Source organism: Garra rufa, chromosome 1 (assembly GCF_049309525.1).
Source record: "Garra rufa chromosome 1, GarRuf1.0, whole genome shotgun sequence".
In the NCBI taxonomy this organism is placed as follows: Eukaryota; Metazoa; Chordata; class Actinopteri; order Cypriniformes; family Cyprinidae; genus Garra; species Garra rufa.
Window position 1 is genome coordinate 28,162,585 of NC_133361.1, and position 16,482 is coordinate 28,179,066.

Below are 16,482 nucleotides of genomic sequence, written 5' to 3' on the forward strand. Positions count from 1 at the left end.
TCAGCTAACATTGATATTAGAATTGTCGTTGAATTTTAGTCACCCGATGTTGCAACTGAAATTTAGCCAAATATCAATGTCAATGAGGTTGTGTGCCTCTTGGGAACATTCTGATGCAGAAATGTCTTAAGTTGTCTAATAGGATGTCTCTGTGCCAAAAGCATCAACAAAAACGCGTCATCAATCGGCCATATTGGCGGTACTGAATGTGAACAATGCCACTAAAACTCGAATATATTGCTGATTATTGCTGCTGAAAATGGTAAATTATTGTCATGTTTTGGGCTGTACTAATCAGTCGGACCAGGAAAAAATATTTAGAGAATTATAAACTGACAAAAAACTGTCTGAGGAACTAAAGGCGTTTGTGGTTGGCCAAACTGAACCAGGATTTCCAGGGCAAGAATCTTGACAACATTCATGTTTGTTCTTATCATTTCCGGTCAGGTAGGTGAAATATTAGGCTAATATCTTAATTAATACTGCTTGTACGTATCTTTACCGCCTATTAACTTGAGTAACTTGAAAATGTTGCACCCTGTCCTGCTTACTAAGTCACCACTATGTGATTTAGCAACTTTTTTTAGCACATTTTTTTTCTGTGGTTTAGACAACGTAAATTAGCAGAACAATATATTCAGTAGTACATTAACCATGCAATCCATGATGTTGTTTACATCCGAGTATCTCCAATATGGCTGCGCTGTGGGGTAACTGACCAAACCGTGACACAAGGGCAAACCCTCTATGCCACTCCATGTTAACAAACACAACACAGAGGGGCGCAGCCATTAAGAGGTCATTTCAGATGATGTCACAGAATTTACCGGTATTTTGAAACTGATGTGTGAATGGTGCTTTACTGGTAAAACGATGAAACGCTGTTGTCTGTGTGAACAGCACATTTTTTTATTTACCGACAAAGTCGTTCTAGTAATTTGACAGCAATTTACTAGTATTACCTCAAGAAAGCCAAAACAAAAGTAGGGGGCGGAGTCTCATTAAAAGTAACCTACATAAGCCTATATTTGTATACAAGTACAAGTCTATGTAGGTTTCAGACATTTCAGCATAGATTAAAAGTTAGATTAAGTTGGTTTTTCAACAACAACAACAACAACAACAACAACAACAACAACAACAACAACAACAACAACAACAACAACAGCATTCCATTTTAGTTTACTTGGAAACTGTCCAACGATTTGCTTCAGAATTTAGGAGTTTTTGTTGTTGTTAATTAATTTGTTAATTTATTTATTTTGATAGCCAATCCCCCAAGACACAATTGGCATGCGACTGCATATGTCGCGTTATGAGTTGCATGTATGATACATTTTACATGCAACATGTTCTTTATATGAGAATTACAGGACTTGATATTGATGGACACACATTCCGCTTTCTCTCTCTCTCTCCTTCTCCCAATCCTTTTGTTACTTCCATGTGCCCATACTTGGGTCTCTCCCCTCCTCCTCTCTCATCATTACGCATTCAGTCTCACTCAGCGCTCTGTTCAAGCGCAGCTCATTGCGCTCCAGACGCTCCACGCACCCGAGTGCGCAAGACCGCTGGTGTTTAGGATAGTGGACAAAACACAATAGTGTTTATTGCAATGCCACACTTGGAACGATAGAAATCTACATATATATATATTCAAACATTTGCATACTTCAAAGCCTGTGTAAACCAACCGTGGCGCTCAAGTATCCTCAAACATGAGCATCATCTCGGATGGCGGTGATGTTCTTGATGGAGATATGCGTGCTGACACTTCATGACAAAAGATACCCAACTCTGTTTTTCAGCGTCCGATTAGCCGCGGCAAAGAAGAGGAGAGAAGAGCGCAGGATGAAAAGCACTGGCTTACTACTGGGTTACTTTTTGATGAAAGTTCTTGTGTGCGACGCGGAAGGAGAACCTGGGAAAAACCTGGATGGTTTAGTGACGGCGTCCGGGTCTAACGACTCCAGAGACGGGGAAAACGGGCTCTCTGAGACCCCTCACACGGAGGACAGGTGTCGGGGCTATTATGATGTGATGGGTCAGTGGGATCCTCCGTTCGTTTGCCGGACGGGTAGCTACCTGTACTGTTGCGGGACCTGTGGCTTCAGGTTCTGCTGCGAGTTTAAGAACTCCAGATTAGATCAGACCACCTGCAAAAACTACGACACTCCGCCGTGGTCCATGACGGGCAGACCACCGCCGAAGATGATGGACCAACACGATCCGACTAAGGATAAAACGAATTTGATTGTGTATATCATATGCGGAGTAGTTGCTATCATGGCGCTGGTTGGGATATTCACCAAACTTGGCTTGGAGAAGGCGCATCGACCTCACAGAGAGAACATGTCCAGGTAAGTGACTTGTGTTTACAACTTCAATTTGAAACGCTGTTGTAAATCGTCTGCGTGATTGTTGTGGAGCGGAATTGTTTATTCCATAGGAAGGAAAAGAATGGGATTTAAAAATCAAATTATTCTAAAACCAAATATATATGCTGTCTATATCATCTTTATATGTGAACCTGGACCACAAAACCAGTTATAAGTAGGACGGATATATTTGTAGCAATAGCCAACATTGTATGGGTCAAAATTATCCATTTTTCTTTTATACAAAAAATCATTAGGACATTAAGTAAAGAGTATGTTCCATGAAGATATTTTATACATTTCCTACCGTAAATATATCAAAAGTTAATTTTTGATTAGCAATATGCATTGCTAAGAACTTCATTTGGACAACTTTAAAGGCGATTTTATCAATATTTAGATTTTTTTTTTGCTCTCGTAGATTCCAGATTTTCAAATAGTTGTATCTCCACCAATACATCAATAGATACATACATTTTTTATTCAGTTTTTGGATGATGTATAAGGTCACATGTCCAGGGTCACATATGTATTTGTGTCTGTGTCTGTTTTTATTGATCCTTTCAAGAAGGTGTTGTACAGCAGAGCAGTTTATTAATATCTTAATATCTGTTTCTTGTAGACAACATTGTAATTAAACAGAGAGCAAATGGAGATGTTTACTTTGGTTGCTTGATTGTTTTACTCCAGAGTTTGAGAAAAGATCTTACAATCTCACAAACAGTTCTGCAATCTGCAAGATATCAAAAAGTCTGCAATCAAATGTTTCATTATGGACTCAAATATTTCTAAAAAATCAGAGATGTTTGCATTGATTTTACAGCTCAACAACCTCATTTGTATCTGTCTTTATTCTGTCCTAAGGAGATTTGTTTATTTTGTTTCATTTACACTGATATCAAAATGAAATAGAACCGAGATTGCATATGTCTTCTAAGCTATCAATGAGCAACCTCTAAACATGACAGTTTTCCTCAGGGATGTCATTCAGGATAGCTCAAGGCTTTCAAGGATTACACTGACACAACTCTATCTATCAACATGACCTTGTGCTAGTTTTTCTAACTTCCACTGGCTTCATTTTCCTGTCTATCTATTTATCACTCAGGCAGTCAACAACACTGACATGTAGAGAAGCACAGAAAATGCTCCTTTAGTTTCACAGACAGGCATTTATATGACTCTCAAGGCTTAGTAGGCCTATTTAAGTGGTGGAATGTACAAAGTAACTTTCTTTCAAATCAAGAAAAAGGATTTTATTTCTTTCAATAAAAACTAAAGAGCAGACATGTTTTCCCTTGAAGAGTCCAGATAAAGTGTGGATAATCAGCGAGAGCTGAAAGCAGATGTACTACAAAAGATACAGACTAGCATTCAGGTCTAATTCATCTGTTGATCAGCAGTGTTTTAAACATTCATCAACATCTCCGTAAGTCTCTAATTATCTCCATGGTGAGGCAACTGATTTTGTCTATAAAAGCTTCTGCTCTAAACAAACGCACTCTCACGTATGCTCACTCATCTAAACATCAGTAGAGAGGTGTCCATGACATTAGTAGGATAATGGACACTGATCTGTGTCTAATGACGCTAATATTTCAAGGACATTCTGTTTGTGCACTGACCTTTCACTGTATTTAGTCTAACCCGTACACACAATCAAAACTCATATGGGCTGTATAGTGTGCACCCACCACCCACAATCAGCTATTTAGACCCTTTTAATCGAGTGCCTTTTGAATATTGCACCATGCTGACTTGCACAATTTTAATGATTTTCATGATAGTTTAATGTATCTCTGCAAAAAAGGTGTTACTTAACATTTCAAAAGCTTTGGTTTGAATGAATCTATCCGTTTTATGTACACACGGTTGAGTTGTGAAACCCAAATGGGAGTTTTGTTGCTTTTAGACCATGTGTCATATGTTAAGTATATAATAGTACAGTCGTGGACAAAAGTTTTGAGAATGACACAAATATTAGTTTTCACAAAGTTTGCTGCTAAACTGCTTTTAGATCTTTGTTTCAGTTGTTTCTGTGATGTACTGAAATATAATTACAAGCACTTGATATGTTTCAAAGGCTTTTATCGACAATTACATGACATTTACGCAAAGAGTCAGTATTTGCAGTGTTGGCCCTTCTTGTTCAGGACCTCTGCAATTGGACTGGGCATGCTCTCAATCAACTTCTGGGCCAAATCCTGACTGATAGAAACCCATTCTTTCATAATCACTTCTTGGAGTTTGTCAGAATTAGTGGGGTTTTGTTTGTCCACCCGTCTCTTGAGGATTGACCACAAGTTCTCTTAACTTCGATTAAGATCTGTGGAGTTTCCAGGCCATGGACCCAAAATTTCAACGTTATGGTCCCCGAGCCACTTAGTTATCACTTTTGCCTTATGGCACGGTGCTCCATCGTGCTGGAAAATGCATTGTTCTTCACCAAACTGTTGTTGGATTGTTGGAAGAAGTTGCTGTTGGAGGGTGTTTTGGTACCATTCTTTATTCATGGCTGTGTTTTTGGGCAAAATTGTGAGTGAGCCCACTCCCTTGGATGAGAAGCAACCCCACACATGAATGGTCTCAGGATGCTTTACTGTTGGCATGACACAGGACTGATGGTAGCGCTCACCTTTTCTTCTCCGGACAAGCCTTTTTCCAGATGCCCCAAACAATCGGAAATAGGCTTCATCGGAGAATATGACTTTGCCCCAGTCCTCAGCAGTCCATTCGCCATACTTTTTGCAGAAGATCAATCTGTCCCTGATGTTTGTTTTGGAGAGAAGTGGCTTCTTTGCTGCCCTTCTTGACACCAGGCCATCTTCCAAAAGTCTTGGCCTCACTGTGTGTGCAGATGCGCTCACACCTGCCTGCTGCCATTCCTGAGCAAGCTCTGCACTGGTGGCACTCCGATCCCGCAGCTGAATCCTCTTTAGGAGACGATCCTGGCGCTTTCTGGACTTTCTTGGACGCCCTGAAGCCTTCTTAACAAGAATTGAACCTCTTTCCTTGAAGTTCTTGATGATCCTATAAATTGTTGATTTAGGTGCAATCTTAGTAGCCACAATATCCTTGCCTGTGAAGCCATTTTTATGCAACGCAATGATGGCTGCACGCATTTCTTTGCAGGTCACCATGGTTAACAATGGAAGAACAATAATTTCAAGCATCACCCTCCTTTTAACATGTCAAGTCTGCCATTCTAACCCAATCAGCCTGACATAATGATCTCCAGTCTTGTGCTCGTCAACATTCTCACCTGAGTTAACAAGACGATTACTGAAATGATCTCAGCAGGTCCTTCAATGACAGCAATGAAATGCAGTGGAAAGTTTTTTTCGGGATTAAGTTAATTTTCATGGCAAAGAAGGACTATGCAATTCATCTGATCACTCTTCACAACATTCTGGAGTATATGCAAATTGCTATTATAAAAACTTAAGCAGCAACTTTTCCAATTTCCAATATTTATGTAATTCTCAAAACTTTTGGCCATGACTGTATACTCTTGAAGGGATAGTTCACCCAAAAATGAAAATTCTGTGATTAATTACTTACCTCATGTCGATCCAAACCCGTAAGACCTTTATTCATCTTCAGAGCAGAAATTAAGATATTTTTGATGAAATCCGAGAGCTTTCTGAACTTAACTGAACATAACTGAAATGTTCCCAGACCCACAAACATAGTAAGGACATTAGTAAAGTAGTCCATGTGACATCAGTGGTTTAACCATAATGTTACAAAGCTATGAGAATACTTTTGTGTGCAAAGAAAATAAAAATAATGACTTTATTCAACTATTCTTCTCTGCGACACCATGTGCCGTCATTTTCAAGAGTACCACGACGCATGCGTTTCTGGGTTTAGGAGCATTTCAGTTGCATTGCCATCTATGGAGGGTCAGAAAGCTGTCGGATTTCATCAAAAATATCATTGTGTTCTGAAGATGAATTAATGTCTTACGGGTTTGGAATGACATGAGGGTGAGTAATTAATGACAGAATTTTCCTTTTTGGGTGAACTATTCCTTCAACTACTGAGAAACACTGCGTTTACCAGATATACACAACTTTACCCTCAGTCTTTTTCATTTAGAAAGGATTTTCTTTTCCCTGAAAATGCCAGTTAATGTTATCAACTAAAGCTTAATGACTTTGCTAACACAGGGTATAATTTTTGTACTTTTTTGGGATTTTTTCCCAAGCTTGTGGTGAATGATTGACCTACAAAAAAAATTGCTTATAGATTTTTACAAAAATCTTGTTTTCGGTCTTTATATAAACTTGCTTTCTTTCAATTAGCACAGATTTTGTATTTCTTTTTGGGATTGATTGATAGACTTTGATCTGAGCTTATCCTTCTTAGATTTTGAGTGAATATTGCCAAAATTATCCACAAATAATACAAATGAAGCGTAAATTGCAGACAATTTTGGCAATTTTTACTCAAAAACTGAAGCGTATAAGCTCAATTATCTCAGCTCAATGTGGCCTTACAGTTCCAATCAAAAACACTATTATACTTTTAATATATAGAATAATAATTAGATTTACACACAATTTTAAAAAATCCATTTTTTTTTTTTTTACCAAGAACACCAAATTTGGTAAAGGACTTTCAGCACAGCACAGGGATTAAATTAAAGTTATTACAATACAAAGTTTATTTTACAAGAAAACTTATATTAACTTAATTAATGATTCTTCTTCATCTTGAATTAGGGGCATGTTTAAATTTGTATCCAATTAAATACTCTCTAGAATGAGAGTATTCCCACTTACACAACCCATCATCAGGTAGCAAATTTGGTTCATGGTGGTGATGTAAACTAAAACTTACTGGCTATTTCACAAAAAATAAATAAATAAATAAAAGTGAATGGATGAATAAATGAATAATTGTTTTCCTGTTTAAATAGGAAATGCATCGGCACAGGAAAGAAAACTACTTATCAAGATATTTTATCAGGTTTTTATTTTGGTCTAATATAATGCATTGTTGCATTGCCTCTTTGTCAACATTTGTGACCCAGGACCGCAAAATCAGACATATGTATACATAATCTGAAAGCTGAATAAATAAGCTTTCCGTTGATGTATGGTTTGTTAGGATAGGACAATCTTTGGCTGATATACAACTATTTAAAAATCTGAGGGTGCAAAAAAATCTAAATATTGAGAAAATCGCCTTTAAAGCTGTCTAAATGAAGTTCTTAGCAATGCATATTACTAATCAAAAATGAAGTTTTGATATATTTACGGTAGAAAATTTACAAAATATCTTCATGGAACATGATCTTTACTTAACATTCTAATGATTTTTGGCATAAAAGAAAAATTAATCATTTTGACCCATGCAATGTATTTTTGGCTATTGCTACAAATATACCTGTGCTACTTAAGACTGGTTTTGTGGTCCAGGGTCAGATTTATCTATAATCTGCTGAACAAACTTTAAGGCCATTTTGATGAGGAAATGCCAGTCACGAACAGTATAAATATGTATCGAATTGTTCTACATAAATTAACAGTTTTCTTGTCAGATGAGTAAATAAAGCCTTTCTCCGTAGAGCGCTGGCCCAGGTGATGCGCCAGACAGCTCCGGGAGAGCATGTGGAGAGAGAGGAGAGTTTGGCGGTGCATGGACAACACTACGAGAACATGCAGGCCAGAGCAACAGGAAACAACCTGCGTAAGTAAATCTGTTCCTTACCATCAGAGCTCACGCACAACAGGTCGAATCCATGTCACTCAAAGCTCAGTTTAGCTCGTTGTGGACAACACTCTCCGCTGTGACAATCCAATAGTAGCAGATGCATCTTCTTCACCCCAGAGAAGCAGCTGTGAGGTCCTATGGCTATTCATCAGTAAATATATTCGCCTGCTTGATTCGACTCCTACTGAGAACAGGGGAAGTAGTTAGAGAAGCCCATTTTTGGCGTGTCCGGTGGGCTGCAGTAGCACTTGCGTCTATAGTGATCATTTAACATGCTGAGATAGTAATTACCACAGGCTAAGTGGCTGACTAACACACACAGCAAGCACACACACACTCTCACACACATAACTCTATCTCTCTCACTCTCTCTCTTTTCACCTCACTCATGCTGTTATTTCATGCAAATAATACAAATGTGCGGGAAAATATGAGAACTAGCGAATTATCACTAAAAATATCCTGTTTACTTTGGCAAGTGTTCTAATTTCTTTTGTAAAACGGATTGTTCTGATACTTGATGCTGATTGGTCAAATCAATATATTATAAGACATAAAGTTGTTGTGAAATTATTATTGAGGAATATAATAAAATAGTTCTGGTCCTGGATGCTGATTGGTCAATACAGTGTGTTATCAATTGGGTAGTTCTTGTCCTGAATGCTGATTGGTCAATATGATATATTATAAAACAGATCAATCTGGTCAATCCAATATATTATAAAAGGCATAGTTCTATTGCTGGATGCTTATTGGTCAATATTGATCCCGGTTAATACAGAATATTTACAAAATGAATAGTTCTGATCCTGGATACTGATACTGGATTGGTCAATACAATATATTATAAAAAATGGGTAGTTCTGGTCTTGGATACTGACTGGACGATAGGAAATATTACAAAACAGATAGTTCTGGTTTTGGATGCTGATTGGTCAATAAAAACATACAGTTGTTCTGAAATGAAATGATCACTGAGGAATATAGTGAAATAAATAGTTCTGGTCCTGATTGGTAAATACACAGTCCTAAATGGCCAATAAAATGGTTAGGTCTTGTCCTGGATGCTGATTGGTTAATATGGAATATTATAAAATGGTAAGTTTTTAGCTTGGATGCTAATTGGTTAATATAATATATTATAAAATAAGTAGTGCTGCTCCTGAATGCATTATGAAATATTATAAAACAGATAATTCTGGTCCTGGATGCTGATTGGTCAATACAATATATTATAATAAATGGGTAGTTCTGGTTTTGGATGTTGATTAGACACTACAAGATGTTATAAAATGAATAGTTCTGGTCCTGAATGCCGATCGGTCAGCACAAAACATTCAGTCCTAAACGGTCAATAATTGGTCAATACAAAATATTACTTAACAGATAGTCCTGGTCCTGGATGCTGATTGGTCAATATGGAACATTATAAAATGGTTAGTTTTTAGCTTGGATGCTGATTGGTTAATAAAATATATTATAAAATGAGTAGTTGTGGTCCTGGATGCTGACTGGACAGATAGTTCTGGTCTTGGATGCTGATTGATCAATACAATATATTATAATAAATGGGTAGTTCTGGTTTTGGATGCTGATTCAACATTACAAAATATTATAAAATGGATTGTTCTGGTCCTGAATGCTGATTGGTCAATACAATATATTATAAAAATGGGTAGTTCTGGTTTTGGAGGCTGATTGGACACTACAAAATATAAAAAAAAAAAAAGACATTTTTGGTATTGAATGCTGATTGCTCAACACAAAATATTACAACAATGGTTAGTTCTGGTTTTAGATGTTGATTGGTCAGTATGGAATATCATAAAATGGTTATTTCTCAGCTTGAATTCTGATTATTCAATACAATATGTTATGCAAAAATGGGTAGTTCTGGTTTTGGATGCTGATTGGTCAATACAATATATTATAAAAATGGGTAGTTCTAGTTTTGGATGCTGATTGGACATGACAAAATACTATAAAACAGATAGTTTTGGTCCTGAAAGCTGATTGGTCAATGCAAAACATAAAAAATGGTTAGTTCTGGTTTTGGATGTTGATTGGTCAGTATGGAATATTATAAAATGGTTAGTTCTCAGCTTGGATGCTGATTGGTCAGTACAACATATTATAAAATGGGTAGTTCTGGTTTTGGATGATCATTGGCCACTACAAAATATTACAAAATGAATAGTTCTGGACCTGGATGCTGATTGGTCAATTTGGAATATTATAAATGGGTAGTTCTGAATTTGGATGCTGATTGGACATTACAAAATATTGCAAAATGGATAGCTCTGGTCTTGGATGCTGATTGGTCAATACAATATATTAGAAAATGCCTATTTCTGGTCCTGGCTTCCGACTGGTCAATACAAAGAACAATTCATGATACAGTAACAGTTATGATGTGAAACAGCTGTTTATTGCATTGCTCATAAAGCAGATTGATATTTTTGTTCAATTGCATTGGTCTATTTTGTCTAGAACTTTATCTACTATAAGGATAGACCTGAATGAATTTGCAGAATAAAACCATGTTTTAATGAATTTTTGTGCTCTTGATATTTTTAATATGTAGAAACCATTGTATTAAAGCGACTGTGCACTCGAGGCTATAGTATCTTATTGCTCAAATATAACTTCATTTAATTTAGCTGAGGCAAAAATGATTAAACATTGCTTTGCAAGTCAATGTGAATACGCCATTTGCCAAAAGATATCTGGCATGAAAACAATCACAGAAAGGCTTTCTCTATAAATAATGATTAAAATGAAATATTACAAGCCAGGAAGTCTAATTCAATAAAGTTCAGCCCACAGACAGCACTGATTTACTAACATCGTCTTGTGGCATGTCACAGTGTTGCCATGGTGCTGACGGTTTCCCGATCTGTTTCCTAGTTGTTTAGATCAATATGCCTCGCGTCGAGTCGAACAGTTACACTTTATTTGATGGCCTCTTAATGAAAGTCAGAAAAGCAGTTGTAGCAGATGCCGTATGCTCTTTTTATAGCCTGCGTGTTTCATGTAAACACTCCAGTGTGCCTGGTAGGGCATGTTTATGTAACTAAATTGCTGCAGAAAGTCTGGTGGCTTTTATTTTACCACATTGTAATTCAGTGGCCTGACAGCTGTTGCTTTGAAAGAATAGTCCACCCAAAAATGAAAATTTGCTGAAAGTGTACTCACCCTAAGGCCATCTATGATGTATATGAGTTTGTTTTGGACTCTCATTCTGATGGCACCCATTCACAATTTCTTCCAAATCATCTTAGATGGACTTAGGGTGAGTTTTTATTTTTGGGTGAACAATTCCTTTAACTGTGGAAAAAGTGAAAGTGAAAAGTTTTTTGTTGATGGAAGATGGAAGAAAGGGATTTCAATGAGAGAAAACAAATCGAGCACTTAAAGATAGCTGTCTGCTTTGAGCCAGAGAGTGAAATCTGTAGTGCACACCCATGTTTTTTCTGCAACAACACTTGAGAGGCAATGGGAAATGAATGTTAACAGGCTGGCTGAGTGATTGCGCTTGCTGCTGAAAGTGCAACGGAGCAGAGCGGAGCGACATGCAGGTGTTGCTCCTCTAAAGAGCTGTCTGTACCAACGCAGGGGAGAAATAACATTATGAGAGAAGGGCCGTCTGCAGGGAGCTCAGACATCTCGCTGTGCAAAACAGAAAACTGTCCAAACCCCCGGTATGCTCACATTCAAGGCTCTGTGGCCACAAAGCCATTAAAGTGTTTACTTGAGAAGTGCTGACTGGTGCCACACTGGGACCAGGGGTTGGCTTGGCCTTGTTGTGTTAAACAAGGTTACATGCATGAAGCAGAGCAGAGCAAAGTCGAGAGCCATGTCATTCTTGAAAGGTGAGAAGAGTGAAGTAGAAAATTAGTGACAGAGCCGTTGGGTCAAAACATACGTTGTACTGTGGTGCCCATGTGGGTGACAAGTTTAGCTCTGGTCCTTACACTACCATTGAAAAGTTTGGGGTCTGATTTGTTTTTTTGTTTCTTATGCTCGCCAAGGCTGCATTTATCTGATCAAGAATACTGTAAAAATCTAAGAAATATTATTACAGTTTAAAGTAACTCTTTTCGATTGTAATATATTTTAAAATGTAATTTATTTCGGTGATCAAAGCTGATCACTTGATCCTTCAGAAATCATTCTGATATACTGATTTGCTGCTCAAGAAACATTTCTAATTATTGTCAGTGTTTAAACGTATAGGTTGTTTGCTATCGAATGATTCTGATGACGCACGAAATGCAGCTAGAGGGCAGGAAGTGATTTTTCTCTATAGGAATCACTAGCAGAAACTCAAAATGCCTATGTTTTGAGTTGTTTATGGAAATCGGTCAAACCGAGAAATTTCATTTCGTATCTTGTATGAAAATTTGCTGTTCATAAGGAGGAGACGCAGGTTTACAAGCTTCTTTTCCTTGCGTTTTTCAGTCAGGAGGAGAGGCGGATAATGCTTGTGTGTGCAAATGGTTAATAAAATATATAATAATATTAAGATATGTGACCCTGGACCACAAAACCAGTCTTAAGTCGCTGGGGTATATTTGTAGCAATAGCCAAAAATACATTGTATGGGTTAAAATTATTGATTTTTCTTTTATGCCAAAAATCATTAGGAAATTAAGTAAAGATCATGTTCCATAAAGATTTTTTGTAAAATTCCTACTGTAAACCTATCCAAATGTAATTTTTGATTAGTAATATGCATTGTTAAGTACAACATAATGTTACTGCTTTCAGGACCAATAGTTTATGCCTTTCTCTTGTAATAGTGTCTAAACCAGTACATAACAGACTTTTCTCCATCTAATCCGTTGTGCTTTTTCAGTTACGCATGTAAAGCGAAACTTTTATTCAAATTCCGAACTGATTATAGCCTAGAAAGTGAGCAAAAAGCGCTTCTATATAGTCACTAAAAAGCTGTCACTCACTTCAATTTATTGCAATCTCACAATGTTCCATCATAATCAATGAAGCTCTCGAAACTACAAATATAATATCTTGCATTGTGTCTACGAGTGGCGTTTAGCGTTGAATGAATTCTCACTGTCTCACCCTGTATCTATGTATATATTTCTTTGTTAATATCCATTTGCACACACAAGCATTATCAGAGATTATCAAGCCACTTTTTCCTGCGCTTTTCTGTCAATTTATTGCCTTTTCCCCCTCATGAACAGCAAATTTTCATACATGATGAAAGCTCCTTGTGGTTTCTTGGTTTTGACCGATTTGTGCATCCATAAACAACGCAAAACTCACTTCCTGCCTTCCAGTTGCATTTTGATGCAATGAGCAATGATGTCATGTGCAAACAACCTATTATTAAAAACAGTTGTGCAGCTTAACATTATTGTGGAAACAGCGATTTTTTAATTTTTCATGATTTTAAATTTTGTACTAAAGTTCAAAAGAACAGCATTTATTTTAAATAGAAATATTTTTTGATATTATACATGTCTTTACCGTCACTTTTGGTAAATTAAATTAATCCTTGCTGAATATATACTGATACTGACCCCAAGCTTTTGAACGGTAGTTCTTTTTCCTCTCAGTCTTCCCAAAAAACATTTTCATTGGAGCAGGTTGGTTTAGTGAAATGCACTTCGGTACCTATTCTTTTAGTAATTCTCCATATCTTCTTTGATGCAAGTCAGGCTAATAAACTGTATTCTTCAGATTTATTATGCTAGTCTCCATTAAATTCATTACTCACCCCCCTTTGTCATCCACAATTTTCATGTCTTTGTTTCTTTAGTCGAAAAGAAATTAAGGTTTTTGAGGAAACATTCCACATTTTTTTTCTCCATATAGTGGACTTCAATGGGAATCAATAGAATGAAGTTGTTCACCCCATCTCATTTTCCACTCCAACTTCAAAATCGTCTGACGTTGTTTTTGTTAAGGGTGTGTTTGACTTTCTTTGCATGTTCTCTTTGTAAACACTGGGTCGGTACTTCCACCTATGTCACATGTGACCTTTCCAACGTGAAGTTGAGCTAGTGCAAGACGAGCATTTGTGGTTAAAAAGAAAAATGACAGATCATTTTGCTAGATAAGACCCTTATTCCTTGTGTAGAGCCCTTTGAAGCTGCACTGAAACTGCAATTTAGACCTTTAACCCATTGATCCCATTGGAGCCCACTATATGGGAAAAAATCTTGGAATGTTTTCCTCAAAAACCATAATTATCAGCTAACCTTCAGCTAGCCAGCTAACAACTTAGCCTACTAGCCAAGCACAGTACTGAGTGGTTTAGGATGCTACAGTAGTGTAACGTTTCTGCCATCAGTAAAGAAAGATGTTTTTGTACACATAATTGTGTAGTTAAACCGTTAAATCTAGCCAAATCTTGACACCCTTGACAATGCTGTTAGTAATGAAGCAACTGGTTAATTTAATTGAAAGGCAGGACCTATCTTTCTATGAATGGTCCATCTCTTCCTCATCAGACTGTCTCGCAGCCAAAAATTTCCTGTCACTCTCGACTGTATCTAATAACGAGACAAAAACCCCAAAATACCTCTGTTCTACAATGCAGAGACTTAAATTACATCTGTATTCTCAAAACTGAGTCATAGTGGCTGGACAAACAAAGAATTAGCATGAGTAAATCAGTCGCTGGAATGCAATTCACAGTGCCGGCCCAGCAATCTGGGTTAACCAAGCACAAGAAACTTGGTTTGGCTTGAGTGCTTCATGCATTTATTGCCCAACCACTACAGTTTTTCATTACCATACAGATCTAACTTGCACAATAATTCTGGGATGCCCACAGCTCTGCTGTAAAGCTCTGGTCCAAACATTTACCAGCACAAGCTGAGAGGCTGTTTTTATTTAAACAGGTGACAGAAATGGTATATAATTAATTCACCCCCAGAGCCCAGTGTTTGTACAGCACAGTTTTACTCATGAGAATCTGCTTAAACTCAGAATCCGCTGGGCAAAGAGACTAACAGTGACTTATAACTATGCCAGTTAACCTAATCAACTCTCAGTCTTCTGTTTACACATCAAAACTGCTTAGAGCAGTTTTTAGAGGGCTTAAAGTACCAAATACTGTACCATAAGACAGCAACTATGTCATTGCTGATGAATCCAGATTATAATAATGCTATGTGTTCTCTGTGCGTATAGTAGAGAAACACAACAGAAGAAATTTTAGCAGGAGTATATATTCCTGTCAAAAGTCCTTGAGTTCAGCTGCGGTTTAGTTACACAGACAGCTTTACCTGGTTTGCTGCACTGCTTGTTTCCATGGAGATGGTGTAAGATTTTGCTGACCATTGTTTTTTTTCTCCGTACAAAAAATACAGCTGAACTGAAAAAAAGGCAAAATATACCATCATAATGGGAATCAGATGGTTGTTGTGCCAGTGATTGCCCATTTAGCATGATGGAAAATAATGACCTGCTCATAAATTCGTCCACATATCAGTCTCAATGTGTCATGTACTTGTCACGTAGTTTCAGCATATTACAAACTTTTGCTTAATATTCGCCCAAAATTTTGTCACTAGGAGGACAGTGAGGAAATGGAGATTTTTGGATAGTAAAAGTCTGAGACTAGGGATGGATAATATACAGTTGAAGTCAAAAGTTTACACACACCTTGCAGAATCTGGAAAATGTTATTATTTTACTAAAATAAGAGGGATCATTATTTAGTACTGGTCTGAATGAGATATTTCACATAAAAGACGTTTACATATAGTCCACAAGAGAAAATAATGGTTAAATTTATAAAAATTACCCCATTCAAAAGTTTACATACACTTGATTCTTAATACTGTGTTGTTATCTGAATGATCCACAGCTGTGTTTTCTTTTAGTGATAATTGAGTCCCTTGTTTGTCCTGAACAGTTAAACTGCCCGGTTCTTCAGAAAAATCCTTCAGGTCCCACAAATTTGTGTATTTGAACCCTTTCCAACAGTGACTGTATGATTTTGAGATCTTTTCACACCGAGGACAACTGAGGGACAGTGTGAATAGATGGATCTCAAAATCCTACAGTCATTGTTGGAAAGGGTTCAACTACACAAAAATGCTGAAAAACCAAAGAATCTGTGTGACCTGAAGGATTTTTCAGGTAACAACACAGTATTACGAATCAAGTGTATATAAACAGGGTTATTTTTATAAATTCAACTATTATTTTCTCTTGTGGACTGTATGTAAACATCTTTTATGTGAAATATCTTATTTAGGTCAGTACTAAATAAAAAAAAGTGCATTTTGTATGATCCCTTATTCCACATTCTGCAATGTGTTTGTAAACTTTTGACTTCAACTGTATCTATACCATATTGCTCATCATATATATAATTTTTTATTTATTGACTGAAATTAGA

General features: G+C 36.9%; 1 protein-coding gene across 1 annotated transcript in view; it reads left to right on the forward strand.

Annotated features, from left to right (window-relative positions):
* Positions 1-1,553: 1,553 nt before the first annotated feature.
* shisa9b (shisa family member 9b) overlaps positions 1,554-16,482 on the forward strand; it is a 52,644-nt gene continuing 37,715 nt past the window's right edge. The window contains exons 1-2 of the mRNA XM_073843438.1: positions 1,554-2,360; positions 7,954-8,075. Of these exons, the coding sequence (XP_073699539.1) occupies positions 1,735-2,360; positions 7,954-8,075 (748 nt within the window). The 5' untranslated portion in view covers positions 1,554-1,734. The remainder of the gene's footprint in view (positions 2,361-7,953; positions 8,076-16,482) is intronic.